This window comes from Amphibalanus amphitrite, unplaced genomic scaffold (assembly GCF_019059575.1).
Source record: "Amphibalanus amphitrite isolate SeventyFive unplaced genomic scaffold, NRLGWU_Aamphi_draft 000687F_arrow, whole genome shotgun sequence".
NCBI lineage: Eukaryota > Metazoa > Arthropoda > Thecostraca > Balanomorpha > Balanidae > Amphibalanus > Amphibalanus amphitrite.
Genome location: NW_024882181.1, coordinates 169,312 through 184,140, shown reverse-complemented (window position 1 = coordinate 184,140; position 14,829 = coordinate 169,312). Strand labels below are relative to the sequence as shown.

At 48.6% G+C, this 14,829-nt stretch overlaps 1 protein-coding gene across 1 annotated transcript; it reads right to left on the bottom strand.

The window, feature by feature from the left end:
- Positions 1–1,122: 1,122 nt before the first annotated feature.
- On the bottom strand, positions 1,123–2,841 carry LOC122364617. Its single transcript, XM_043335193.1, has one exon. The coding sequence runs from the start codon at positions 2,839–2,841 to the stop codon at positions 1,123–1,125; it is 1,719 nt and encodes a 572-aa protein (XP_043191128.1).
- Between the last annotated feature and the right edge of the window lie 11,988 nt (positions 2,842–14,829).

Here is a 14,829-nt window from a genome sequence, read left to right as displayed (position 1 = left end):
GGGTGTTCAAACACCCCCCCCCCCCAGCAGGGCGTGGAAATCCAGGACCCCCAGCCGGGCGCGGGTTAAAAATGTTAATGTAGGCCTAGTTTCAACTCCCTTTTATTGTGTTTTGGGTTATCACCAAAAATGAATGAATACAAATAAATAAAGTATGAATACAACACGCTTAGCGTTAGATAATATTTACCCTAAAAAAGTTCGTAAAAACCGTTTTCACGATGGCTATCCGGCGAATGCACCTAATTTGACCAAATCTGTACCAAATCTCTCTAACACCAAATGCTTTTAAATAATGAACTCATTTCAGTGTTTTAGTAGACGATAATGTCTGATAGTATAACAAAGAAGGCATATAAGCAATCAGCGCGACCCAAGCTAATAGCTACGAAGAAACACACTGAACCTAATTTGACCAAATCTGCACCAACTCTGACCAAATGTGTACCAGATGGCCGTCGTGAAAACGGCTAATGCCATTCACGACACAGCCCTCTTCATTGTTTGGCTGTCTGACCAGGGTGACGAATGATTATTTGTCCTGCGTTTGTGCTGCATCTTTTTCTCGTCCTCTCGTGCGCAGTGATGATGTGTAAAACCGCGTGGTGTCTCTTTTGTGAGTGAAAAAAGTCATTAGAGTGAGTGAAACCGCGTGGTATCTCTTTTGTGAGTAAAAAATTCATTAGATGTGTGTGAAACCGCGTGGTATCTTACTTGCCCAAGTAAGCAAGCCCTTTTATACAACAAAACCTGTTTGTATCCCAAATCTTATCATACAACGCATAATTTAGCATATCATGTGTTGTTGTAGTAACCACAATATAGCTTATTGCGCCATATTTTTAGTATAGTCTTATGCAACACAGACTCCAGTTTGTGACGTGCACCGAAAGCGACCAGACATAAGCTGTATTTTACTCGTAATAAAATTCACATATCCTTGTATGTATACTGCAACGGCTATCAAACTCAGCAAGCAAATCTATTGATGACCAGCTTCGATAATAAATCGACTTGTATTAACTATTTTTTCAGCCTTCTCAAAACATGATGACTCCAGACGGTGATTCACAGTCCGTCCCGCCCCCTTCTTCTTCTTCTCTGCGCGGTCGCGGACCGCGCCTAGGGCGCGGCCGGCGGGGGCGGGTCGGTGGCGACCTGCACCCGCCCCACTCTTCTCAAGAAGTTGATGACATGTTCGGCCGGCCCCGAGAACACTTCCTCCAGGGTAGGACAGTGCCCCCAGAAGCCGGCCCTCGCCGCCACGTGTGCGGGGCACCCGACCAGGAGGTGCTCCACGTCCTCCTCCTCCTCGCCACAAGCTCGGCAGGTCGAGTCTGCGACCAAACCGAGACGATGGGCTGTGGCTCGCACCAGTGGGCAGTATCCAGTGCGAAGCTGGGACAAGGTGACCTGGCCCCACCTGTCCAGCTCATCGTGGCTCGGAGTAGGGTCTCGGTGAGGGTGTCGCTGCGCTCGTGCGGAGGCCAGCTCCGATGTCCAGCGGCGAATAGCTGTCCGCGCGCTGGGTAGGTCAATCGGGGCCTCCTCTTGAGCGCAGTCGGCGGCGGCTTGGTTAGCGAGGCGGTCAGCTGCCTCGTTGCCGGCGAGGTCGGCGTGGCCCGGGACCCAGTGCAGGGTGATGTCCGTCCCTGCGGCTGTCAGCGCGTCTATTAGGCCCCAGACGCGCTGACCGATGGCTGACTGTTGGTCATCCGGGCCGCGGCTGAGTAGCTGGAGCCCCGACCGGGAGTCTGTGCAGAGCAGCACTCTCTTGATGAGTGCTCTCGAGGGGGCCGGTAGCTCCTGGAGGCGTGTCAGAGCCTCCGTCATTGCCACCAATTCCGCCCTCATGCTGCTGCACACTCGACCGGCCGGTGCCACGCACTCGATTGTGCGTCCCTCGCGGTGGAGCTCCAGGATCGCTCCACCGCCGCCTTGGATGGTGCCTTCCTTGGCGGATCCGTCCGACCAGATAGTGCAGTCTGGGTCGGGGACGAGGGCCAGCGCCGCTAGCGCCGCCTCCTTTCTTTTCTCCGGCTGGTCTGTCCTCCTTGTGGGCTGCGGCAGGTCCAGCACGAAACGGACGGCGTCTCCACAGTGGTGCCAGGGTGGTGCGCCCTGGTAGAGTGCCAGGGGCTCCACTGGGAGGTCGCTCAAGCCCGCCCTGTCGCAGGCCCACCTACCGACCCGACGAAAGCATGGCTTGTGTGAGAGGGTCGCGTCCTCGTCTGCCGGCGGTGGCGGTGGCAGACCCGCCTCCTCGGCAGACGTCACCGCGCGCCTCCATGCCTCGTGGGCCCGGTAGCGGAGTCTCGGTGGTGGTGTCTTGTCCAGTAGGTTGCGAGCGGGGTCTCCCGGAGGTAGACGGACTATGCGCGCGTACTCGCCGGCTGCTAGCTCCTTGGCACGGAGTGATAGCGGAGGGAGGCCTGCCTCCGCCACCAGGGTCTCCTTATCCGTGAGCTTGATGCAGCCGGTAATCAGGCGCGCACATTTCCGCTGCTCTACCTCCAGGCGCTCGCGGACAGCCGGTGCCGCATGGGTGAAGTAGATGGCCGCCCCGTAGTCGAAGAGGGAGCGCACGTAGCTCTTGTAGGCGATGCGGAGTGTGCTACGGTGGCTTCCGTAGCTCCTTCCGGCAATCGCTGACAGGCAAGCACGGCGCTTTGCCATCTTCTCTCTGAGGGCGGCGATGTGGGCGGCAAAGGTCAGCTGACAGTCCAACTTCAGGCCGAGGAAGGTGGGCGTCTCCTCGTAGCCTAGCGGATGGTCGCAGAAGCTGAGCTGGGGCTTGACCTTGCCGCCGCACTCCTTGGGGTCCAGCGTGAAGGTGGTCATCACGCACTTGGATGGACTAGGTTGGACCTTCCAAGTCTTCACCCAGCGGCTGACCTCGTCCAGGGCCGGTTGGAGCCTGTCCGCACACTCCTGCAGAGAGCGGCCCGTCGCGAGAAGGGCCACGTCATCCGTCCCGCCCCCTCCCCCTTCTCCCCCGTCCGTGTCTCTGCCAATGGCCGTATCAGCTGATCGGCTGCCGCTAGACCGGTACTTACATGCGGTGACACAGGAGGTGTGAACAGACACTGGGTGACAGCGCTTTTCACCTGAGACCGCCGGCGGGCAGTGGAGAGAGAGAGAGAGAGAGAGAGAGAGAGAGAGAGAGAGAGAGAGAGAGAGAGAGAGAGAGAAAGGGAGAGAGAGAGAGAGAGAGAGAGAGAGAGAGAGAGAGAGAGAGAGACAGACAGACAGACAGACAGACAGACAGACAGACAGACAGACAGACAGACAGACAGACAGACAGACAGACAGACAGAGATAGAGAGGGAGGGAGGGAGGGAGAGGGGGGTGTCTGGGTGGGCGGAGGTGTGGCAGACGCCGCACAGTGGGCAGACTAGGGTGTCAGAGTATGATTCACCCGTGGGCGGGAGCCGCTATTTCGAGGGCTGACGTACCGGTAGCGGCGGCAGGGGTGGAGTGGGTCGAGGTGGCAGCAGGGCTTGGGAATGTGGAGTGTCATTGAGTAGTAACGGGAAATGTACCGGGAAACGCCCCCCACCCCCCAGCCCCACCCCACCCGATCGTTTTTGACCCCTCGACCGGGTGCTTCACATCTGACGGCGGAAACTGAAACTAGTCGACAATTAATTAAATGGCAACGTTATTTAACGACCCCTAATGCATTTTCAGAAGCTTCGTTGTTAGACAACAAGCCCCATTCATTGTAACAGTCAATGATGAGTTGCTCAAGGGCAATACCTACTCCTGAGGGCATACGCCCAATAAACGACATATACATAATGAATGAATGCGGGCGAATTTGCACGTGGGATAGCGGTAGGTTTTCAATCAACCACTGAACTTCAGCTCCACGTCTCGCACGTCAATGACAGTGGAACACATTCCAAAATAATATCAGATTTATTTTTATTTGTAATTGTAAAATGTTACAGCTTTTGCCAGGCGCCATATCAAAACGTCACAGCTAAAAACGTATTTCGGAACTATTTCGACAAGATGTAGCGCTCTCACGCATACATTCCTCATCAACAAGTTACTGTCGTGTTTACTTTCACCATGAGCTCGATTGACAAACGATGAGTCTACTCTACTTTGACAGAATGTGACAGGCTAGTTTTACGGCGCCTGACGCAATCAGTGACATCTGAACTGACTTATAATTTTCCTAGAGACAAGTGCTACGCAACACGCGTAGTTTTTACTTACAATGACCAATTGTCGTAAACCGTCGATAAAAAAATGCTTGCATGCATTTATATTCATGTGCAACGTAAAAGAGCTGCAACTTTACGAAATATTTCTTTCTTCACTATCTGGAACATAGTTCTGTTTTCGGAAAGCTTGAGGCAAGGCGTTATAGTGTCAGTTCTGTTAACTGTCATCTCAACCAAAGACGGGGACAAAAGTCCGAGAACTAACACCACTGATACAATCTGGAACATTTGACATATCAATAACTGACGGTCAGTTATTAATGTGTCCAATGTTCCAGATTGTGTCCAATGTTTCAGAGTGGTCAGTTACTGACCACTTTGCGACTGAGAATCGTAATACATACCACGCCTAATCGGAGAGCTATTCACATGACTTGCAATGTGGGGCGCTATTTCAATTCGGCCAGCCTATTTCTAAATCCGATCTGAGCCAGACTATTCGGAGCCACCTGTCTCGTTGGCGACATTCATTTCGGCCTGACTCGCCACTATAATTTACAGGCGCTTTCCTCTAATGCAGGAGTCCGACGTAAAACAAATCACCGCCTGTTGGCAGTGGGCCAGGCGGATTGGTGGCCCGGGATTTATTAGAGGCCGCTGATATGGCTAATCCGGTAGATTATCGTAATTATTGGTGACTTCTGTCACGTTTGCAACTCCACCAAATACAGGTAGGTTACCTTTATCCCCGTCAACGAGTTTGCATATCACCTAACGCTTTTCTGCGTTCTAGCCCTCGCCCTGGCAGGGCATTTTTCATAACACGGCCTGGCAGGGCACATTGCCCCAGCAGACGGTAAATAACTTTTGAAAATACCAATTTCCAATTTTAGTATTTTCTGGACCAAAACTTTGCGAGGAATCCGATGGTGTGGTCCCCGAAATCTGAAAAATTTCCATTTTGGAGATAGCACCTATTTTTTGAAAAATAAATATTTGTCAGGCTTAATAGTCAAATAAATTGGAAATATAATGAGTTAATTTTTGTAACAACACTAGAATGTGTCGAACATGAATTAGAGATATATTTTAGCTGAGATGATACTATATCTGCGCATACATGTACATGAACTAGTACATTAACCCTCGTCGGCCGAGAAGGGGTGGGGCGGGTGCCGCCTAATAGGACTTTTCGCGATAGCTTAAAACTCGCTTAGGGTAGACAGCTGAAACTTGGCATACCTAATCTTTTATTCAAGTCGGATCTTTTGACCTCAACTGCGTTTTCAGGTCAGGTCAGGTCACTGACCTATGACGTCATAAATGAGCCTCTGCGAGGTCCTCAGATGTTGCAACTTTGCAACGCCCTCAGTGCCAGAGGAACTTTCACAGGAAGATGAAACTTACAGGACGTAGTATCCTTCAGAGGTCTCACAACTTGTATATCTCGGATTTAACCTAAATGTCACATGAGGTCAGGTCGGTCACGTGACCTCACCATTATAAGTCAATGGGGGAAATATGAAAACTGTTATTTTGGCGCCGGAAATGATCTAAAACTGTCCCAAGCACATGAAATCGTGGTTTCATGTACTCTTTGTAAGGTCCGATCATGAAACCACGATTTCATGTGCTTGGGATAGTTTTAGATCATTACCGGCGCCAAAATAACAGTTTTCGTATTTCCCCCATTGACTTATAATGGTGAGGTCACGTGACCGACCTGACCTCATGTGACATCTAGGTTAAATCCGAGATATACAAGTTGTGAGACCTCTGAATGATACTACGTCCTGTAAGTTTCATCTTCCTGTGAAAGTTCCTCTGGCACTGAGGGCGTTGCAAAGTTGCAACATCTGAGGACCTCACACAGGCTCATTCATGACGTCATAGGTCAGTGACCTGACCTGACCTGAAAACGCAGTTGAGGTCAAAAGATCCAGCTTGAATAAAAGATTAGGTATGCCAAGTTTCAGCTGTCTACCCTAAGCGAGTTTTAAGCTATCGCGAAAAGCCCTATTAGGTGGCACCCGCCCCACCCCTTCTCGGCCGACGAGGGTTAATGTACTAGTTCATGTACATGTATGCGCAGATATAGTATCATCTCAGCTAAAATATATGTCTAATTCATGTTCGACACATTCTAGTGTTGTTACAAAAATTAACTCATTATGTTTCCAATTTATTTGACTATTAAGCCTGACAAATATTTATTTTTCAAAAAATAGGTGCTATCTCCAAAATGGAAATTTTTTCAGGTTTCGGGGACCACACCATCGGATTCCTCGCAAAATTTTGGCCCAGAAAACACTAAAATTGGAAATTGGTATTTTCAAAAGTTATTTACCGTCTGTTGGGGCAATGTGAAGGGGGGGTCGATGCGACCCCCCCCCCCACTCCCGATTGGCTCCTATGGCACCTAGAAACACTAAATTTGGTAGGTAGGTGGGCCTTCTGGAGTTCTCGTCCTTGTGCAAATTTGGTTGCTCTAGGTCAATATTTAGGGGGTTTGGGGGGGTATAAATGTAAAAATTTCGCTAAAAACAGGTCAAACGTTTTTCGCTTATAACTTTTGATCTAATTAAGATAGAGCAAAAAGAAAAGCACCAGTGAACTCAGCACGTCAAGGCGCGTCGAATGATATACTTTTTAGCTTGCTTAAGTGTACTTAAAGTTTTTCTTAAATTTTAAAAACTTAAATTAATAAATGAAGTTCAAGTTAACCAAATTGCACCATATCGCATATCATTCGATTCGGCTGATCGCCAGGAACACAATGATACCATTTTTTTAAGCTCTAGCGTAATTATGTGCCAAGTTATTGGCAAAAACGTCATTTGACCTCAGTTGACCTCATTTGACCTGACCCATGGATAAGTACATCAAAACAAAGAAGCACCAAGTGACCTGCTGTTAAGTACCGTGGTTTCAAAGCACAAAAGTGATAGAACGAAGCGGATATCTCCAGTATTTTCCGAATTTAGTATTTTCCCATAGGCTTAACATTACGACGTAATGACCTCTAACTGACCTCAGGTCAGTGACCCCAAAAAAGCCGGACTATATGTTATACAACTCGGTAAACTTAGCACATCCTGAAAGTTTGAAGGAAATCAGTCGAAAACTGTGAGTTGGACAGGTGCAAGAAGAAAATTGAAATTTGACCATGACCTTGTACCGGTTTTTCTGACCTGGTGACCTGACCCAAGGTCACCCGGACCTGTAATTTTCAGGTCATATGTAAAAAGGTTGCCCAATAGGCTGTGCCAAATTTGGCGGCGCTGCGCGCCGCCGTTTTTGCGCTATCTTCGAAAAACCTTAGGGGGGGTCGCATCGACCCCCCCCCCTGCCAGGGCGAGGGCTAGCGCTTAGGCTCTGTGTCGCATGCGTCCGCTTTTCCTCCAAGTTATAACATGATGCAAATGTTATTTACGGATATCATATCATTTCAGTTTATAATGCATGATTTATGATTTTTCACTGATTTAGTGTATTTGAATTCACCTTGGATTTAGTGTCAACAATAACTCGAAAGGGCTGGCTGGTTCTGTTTTATGTTGACCGGGCTATCAATTAACCCGCGCCCCAGTGGCGGTCTCAGCCAACTTCGCCCTAGTGGGGGGGGGCATATGTTACCACCCACCTCTAACTCAAAAACTAAGAGGGCTAGAAAGACGCGGTAAAAAGCAGTCGATAGCTCTCAATATGTACGTTTGAAAGTATTTCAGTCATTTTTCACCTTAGTGCAATATTGGGGTCACCAGAGGTCATCAAAGGTCAAAATTTGCCAATTGTCATGATATTTTTCAGAAAACATGCCGTTATCTCAGGAACTATGGTAGCTAGAAAAACGCATGGAACAGCAAACGATAGCTTTTGAGCTCTTCTTTTGAAAAGGTCATTATCAATATTGACCTCAGGTCAACGGTTTAGCCTCCAGAGGGCAAAAACTCCAAAAATAGCTGTTTTTACGAAAAGTGTTTTTCGACAATAACTTTTGACTACAAAAAGCCACGGCATTTCTATTGCCAGAATCGTGTTCTCCTCGCCGAGACGCGTCGAATGAACTATAATTTGACCTTGAAAGGTCAACTTGAAAATTTGACCTCAGGTCAAGGTCATGACCTGACCGAAAAAGGTCATGTTGCATATCAGTCGATGCGTCTCAACAAGGCAAACACAATGAGACCATCCCCAGCGTTCTATCTCTTTCCAATCGCGAGTTATTGGCAAAAAACTGTTTGTAGCCTCAAGTGACCTCGGATGACCTGTCTAGAGGCTATCAGCAAAAATGACACCTTGGTCGTCACGAGTGGACTAAATCATTGTGATTCTGAAATATTTGGACTGTTCCTATGCGTACACACGGATCTAGAGGCATTTTCATTTTTCTCCATTGCCTTATAATGGTAAGGTCACGCCACTGACCTGACCTTAGGTCACGGATATAAAAAATCCGAGATATACAAATTGTAGGCGCCTATAACATCATGCAATCCACCAAGTTTGAAACCTTTCTGACAAACACTGCAGGCTGGACATGATTGCAAACTTTTTTTTAGGCTTGGTCAGTTAACTTGACCTGGTGACCTGACCTGACATGACCTGGGGTCAAAAATTTCACACATTGTCCAAAATTGATGTACAAAAAGCTACCCCAAGCGGCGCGGCGCTACGCGCCGCGCTTTTTTATTTACACGCGAAAAACGTGACAGGGTGGTAACATATGCCCCCCCCCACTGGGGCGAAGGTTAAAGTTGTCTGCAAAAGCACTATTGATCTGCATTAGCACCAACTATGAGGGATTGATTTATGTGCGCAGACCATCCATGAGAGAACAAGACGAGCTTTATGAGTCAAAAAACAACTCATCAGACATGGGGTTGTAAAATGGAAGTAAGTCAAACATTGTTGAATGATACATCCGAATCAGACAGCAATGAGCAAAGTATTGACATTATCGCTGATAAAGAGCTGCACTGCATTAGGAGGGGCCGACGAGCCATGATTTAGGTTATGCTAATTTATACTGAGTGAAGTTTGTGCGTTAGCTATGCCTATTGATCTAATTGCTATCAACAACACTGCGTCACGGTCAGTACTACGTTAATCCTTCAATACACCATAAATCTGCAGCACATTGGTATGCAGTATATCTGAGCAGTGCACCGTGCATTTAAACCCGCGCCACCTGGCCTCCCAGTTCCCGGACTCCCCCTCCCCCTCCGTTCATTCATTCATCCACTGTTCCACACAACCCGCAGTTTTTGTTTGCGGTGTCGCTCCCTGCAGCCCCAGCAGGTGATAGTGCCCGATCCCGCTGCAGGGCCACGGTCAGTCACATTGTTGCAGAATTGCAGACGGTGCAGCAATAGTTTTTCATATATCAGCCCGGCTGCATTATCCCACGATAAATTCCCACGGCTGCAGGTGATACCATTGTGGGCTATTCATTGAGCGAAGCTAATGGTAGTGTTTTGTGGGCCCCTCGCCAACCACTCTCACTTTTACTCACTGTCTGTCTGTCTGTCTGTCTGTCTGTCTGTCTATCTGTCTGCCTGTCTGTTTGTTTGTCTGTCTGTCTGTCTTTCTGTCTGTGTCTGTCTGTCTGTCTGTCTGTCTGTCTGTCTGTCTGTCTGTCTGTAGCTGTCTGTCTGTCTGTCTGTCTGTCTGTCTGTAGCTGTCTGTCTGTCTGTCTGTTTGTCTGTCTTTGTCTTCATCTTTGTATCTGTTTCTGTTCTGTTTCTGCCTCTCTGTCTGTCTGTAGGTCTGTCTGTATGTCTCTGTCGCTGGCGCGTCGCGGAAAAAACGAGCGTGTGCGCCGTTACGGGACGCAGAGATCGATACCCGATTTTAAGGTCCTACGTCAACCGGTGACCTCTGAGGTCAGGTCAAATGCCTCAAGGTACGGGTTAGTTTTTGGCGAATAACTTCGCCAAAAAGGGCCGCGATTTTGGCAGCATCGTGTTTGCCTTGCTTAGGCGCGTCGAATGATATAATTTTTGTTTGGGTCAGGTCAACTTAGGGTGTTGACCTCAGGTCACGGTCAGGTCAGCGCCCCCAGGTCATGAAGTTGGTGGAAAGAGAACGTGTGGCATATTATTCGATTCGGCAGGTCTTCCTGAGTCCATTGGTGGCTTTCCCGACTCGCTAGCTCAATTTGATCGGGAGTTATTGACGAAAAACTAATATGACCTTGATGACGTCATAAATGACGTCACGCAAGGTCAACATTGCAAAAGTTACGCATCTTACCTTGCAAGGAAGGCGTCAGATCACGATTCTGTGTGCTTGAGATAGTTAGAGGTCGTTCCCGGCGCCAGAATAGCAGTTTTCATTTTTCTTCTTGACTTATAATGGTGAGGTCATGAAAATGACTTGACCTTTAGGAAAATCTGAGATATACAAGCTGTGAGACTCGTAATGGATATCAGGTCCTGCATGTTTCATTTCCCTGTGAAAGCACCTCTGGCCGTGAGGGCGTTGCCAATTTGCGACATCTGAAGACCGTGCAGAGGCTCACTTATGACGTCATAGGTGGGTGACCTGACCTGACCCGAAAATGCGGTTGGTGTAAAAAGATCCAACTTGAATCAAAGGTCATCTATGCCAAGTTTCAGCTCTCTATCACCAGCGTGTTCGGAGCTATCGCGAAAAAACCTTAGGTGGTGCGGCACCCGCACCCCCCACCTCGGCCGGCGAGGGTTAACCTAGTAATATTTGACTTACCTTTTTTCTGTAACCGCAGGTTGTTTGAAAAGACAAACACTATTCGTTAGAATTGTGTTTTTCTATTGAAAAACAACCGGAGCGGTCGTTCTCCGGGGTATGTTTTGCATGTCTGGCCGCGAATCAGTACAACTTGGGTGGGGCCTAAACGAATCGTTCAATCTTCGTAAAAATTTCAGGGTATGGGCTCCCGCAGGCGATCTACCTGATGGCACCGGTCGGTACTCGCTAAGAAGTCTTTTGCGCGTGGCACGTGCGATTCCATTTTCCCCATGTTAAGTCAACGGGGTTTTGGACACTTTTTGCGCGATCGCGAATGGCGGGAAAACGAGCCAAGGAAGAGGTGGTTTTCTTCCCAGCATTTTATGGCAAACACGTTTGGGTACATGCTAGTGTGCGCTGTATACCCCTCAGAATCTCGGAACGTGTCTTAGCACGAGGTCAAAGTTGGAATTTTGCTGTGTCCCATGTTAAGTCAATGGACGGCGATGCCGAGACTTTGCAGAGACATTTTCATTCGATCTTTGTACAAAATTTTAGAGATAGATTTCGCCCAAACTCTTATATCTTGTAGAGGAAAGAGCATAGTACATGCCGTTTTGCTTCGTTAAGGTGGCAAAACTCATTTTTTCTTATAAAGTTAATTTGAAATTTAAAATTTTTAACATGGAAAGTCAATGGGAGCGTCTTTATTCCTCTATAACTTTTAGCTTTAGTAAGATATATAGGTGACAAGTTAATATAATATATAACTTTTGATGCTCTTTCCACTGATGCATAAGACGTCACTGCACGATGTGCCGTTTTTAAGAAAAGCTGTAAAAAATCAGGGCTCGACTGTGACTTGAACCCAACCACATTAGAGTATACGAACAGGTGACGGCGATACCTCCCGTGTGCGGATGCGACACTGATTATTGCTAAATATTAGCAGTAGGCCGCCTGTGGGGTGCCTTTACAAACCTTATATCTCTGCAACCACTGGACCGATTCACTCGCGGTCTTTTGTGTGGGATAGCTTCTTCCTTTCTTACACGTAGTGTGCTGTTCTCGATGCGTATGGGTGACCCCTAATGCACGTGCCACGTGCAAAACGAAGAGGTGTCAGTTCGGTAACAAGTCTAATAACTCTGTAGTTAGTTTGCCGATTGCGCTGATACTTGGCATGGTTGTAGGCACCTGCCGCGCAATGCATTTCCATGTGTCACGGTTGGGGTGCCGCTGCACGTGCACACGGGCAGGGTGACGCTTCCAGATCTCGAGAACGGCTGGGCCGATTGTGATCAAAGTTGGCACACCGCTAGAGGCTGGTAAGTAGGGTGCCGTGCACAAGTCAGATGGGACCCGTTATGCACGTGCGCACGTGCAGGCTGACGCTTCCAGATCTCAAGAACGGCTGGGCCGACTGTGCTCAAATTTGGTATACCGCTAGAGACTGGTTAGCAGGGTGCCGTGCACAAGTCAGTTAGTATGTATTTTCATGTGCCACGGTTGGGGTGCAGCTCCACGAGCGCACGTGTAGGGGTCGCTTCCAGATCTTGAAATTGACGGGGCCGATTGAGCTCCAATTTGGTACACCGCTAGAAACCGGCGAATAGAGTGCCGTGCACAAGTCAATTGGGGCCTAGGCTGCACGTGCGCACGTGCAGGGTGTCGCTTCCAGATCTCGAAAACGGCCGGGTCGATTGCACTCAAATTTGGCACACCGCTATAGACCGACGAATAGGGTGCCGTGCACGTCAGTCCGTAGCACACCGACTGCGGTCTGCACGTGCAAGGCTCATCCTCTCGTTTGGTGGCGGGCGTTTTTGCTGCGTTTACAAAGGTGCTTGCTCAAACAACCTGCGGTCCCGCGATGCGGAGCCCGGCATCGCAGATGCCGGGTAACCGCAGGTTGTTTGAAAAGACAAACACTATTCGTTACCGCTAGAAACCGGCGAATAGAGTGCCGTGCACAAGTCAATTGGGGCCTAGGCTGCACGTGCGCACGTGCAGGGTGTCGCTTCCAGATCTCGAAAACGGCCGGGTCGATTGCACTCAAATTTGGCACACCGCTATAGACCGACGAATAGGGTGCCGTGCACGTCAGTCCGTAGCACACCGACTGCGGTCTGCACGTGCAAGGCTCATCCTCTCGTTTGGTGGCGGGCGTTTTTGCTGCGTTTACAAAGGTGCTTGCTCAAACAACCTGCGGTCCCGCGATGCGGAGCCCGGCATCGCAGATGCCGGGTAACCGCAGGTTGTTTGAAAAGACAAACACTATTCGTTAGAATTGTGTTTTTCTATTGAAAAACAACCGGAGCGGTCGTTCTCCGGGCTATGTTTTGCAAGTCTGGCCGCGAATCGAGACATTTTGGGTGGGGCCTAAACGAATCGTTCAATCTTGGTAAAAAGTTCAGGGTATGGGCTCCCGGAGGCGATCTACCTGTTGGCACCGGTCGCTACTCGCTAAAAAGTCTTTTGCGCGTGGCACGTGCGATTCCATTTTCCCCATGTTAAGTCAATGGGGTTTTGGACACTTTTTGCGCGATCGCCAATAGCGGAAAAACGAGCCAAGAAGGAGGTGGTTTTCTTCCCAGCATTTTATGGCAAACACGTTCAGGTACACGCCCGTGTGCGCCGTATACCCTTCAGAATCTCGTGGCACGTGGCACGTGCGATTCCATTTTTTCCATGTTAAGTCAACGGGAGTTCGGACATAACCGCAGGTTGTTTGAAAAGACAAACACTATTCGTTAGAATTGTGTTTTTCTATTGAAAAACAACCGGAGCGGTCGTTCTCCGGGCTATGTTTTGCAAGTCTGGCCGCGAATCGAGACATTTTGGGTGGGGCCTAAACGAATCGTTCAATCTTGGTAAAAAGTTCAGGGTATGGGCTCCCGGAGGCGATCTACCTGTTGGCACCGGTCGCTACTCGCTAAAAAGTCTTTTGCGCGTGGCACGTGCGATTCCATTTTCCCCATGTTAAGTCAATGGGGTTTTGGACACTTTTTGCGCGATCGCCAATAGCGGAAAAACGAGCCAAGAAGGAGGTGGTTTTCTTCCCAGCATTTTATGGCAAACACGTTCAGGTACACGCCCGTGTGCGCCGTATACCCTTCAGAATCTCGTGGCACGTGGCACGTGCGATTCCATTTTTTCCATGTTAAGTCAACGGGAGTTCGGACACTTTTTGCGCGATCGCGAATGGCGGGAAAACGAGCCAAGGAAGAGGTGGTTTTCTTCTCAGCATTTTATGGCAAACACGTTCCGGTACACGCCAGTGTGCGCCGTATACCCGCCAGAATCTCGGAACACCTCTATGCACAAGGTCAAAGTTGGAATTTTGCTGTGTCCCATGTTAAGTCAATGGACGGCGATGCCGAGACTTTGCAGAGACATTTTCATTCGTTCATTGTACAAAATTTTAGAGATAGATTTCGCCCAAACTCTTATAGCTTGTACAGGAAAGAGCGTAGTACATGCTGGTATACTTCGTTAGGCTGGCAGAAATCGTTTTTTCTAATAAAGTTCGTTGGAAAATGAAAATTTTTTACATGGAAAGTCAATGGGAGCGTCTTTATTCCTCTATAACTTTTATCTTTAGTAAGACATATAGGTGAAAAGTTGATATAATATACAACTTCTGATGCTCTTTCCAACAATGTATAGAACGTCACTGCACGATGTGCCGTTTTTAAGAAAAGCTGTGAAAAAAGCAGGACTCGACTGTGACTTGAACCCAACCACATTAGACTACACGAACAGGTGACGGCGATACCTCCCGTGTGCGGATGCGACACTGATGATTGCTAAATATTAGCAGTAGGCCGCCTGTGGGGTGCCTTTACAAACCTTATATCTCTGCAACCACTGGACCGATTCACTCGCGGTCTTTTGTGTGGGATAGCTTCTTCCTTTCTTACACGTAGTGTGGTGTTCTCGA

Coding starts and splice junctions, on each gene's coding strand:
- LOC122364617 (XM_043335193.1), bottom strand. CDS start 2,841: ATGACCACCTTCACGCTGGACCCCAAGGAGTGCGGCGGCAAGGTCAAG.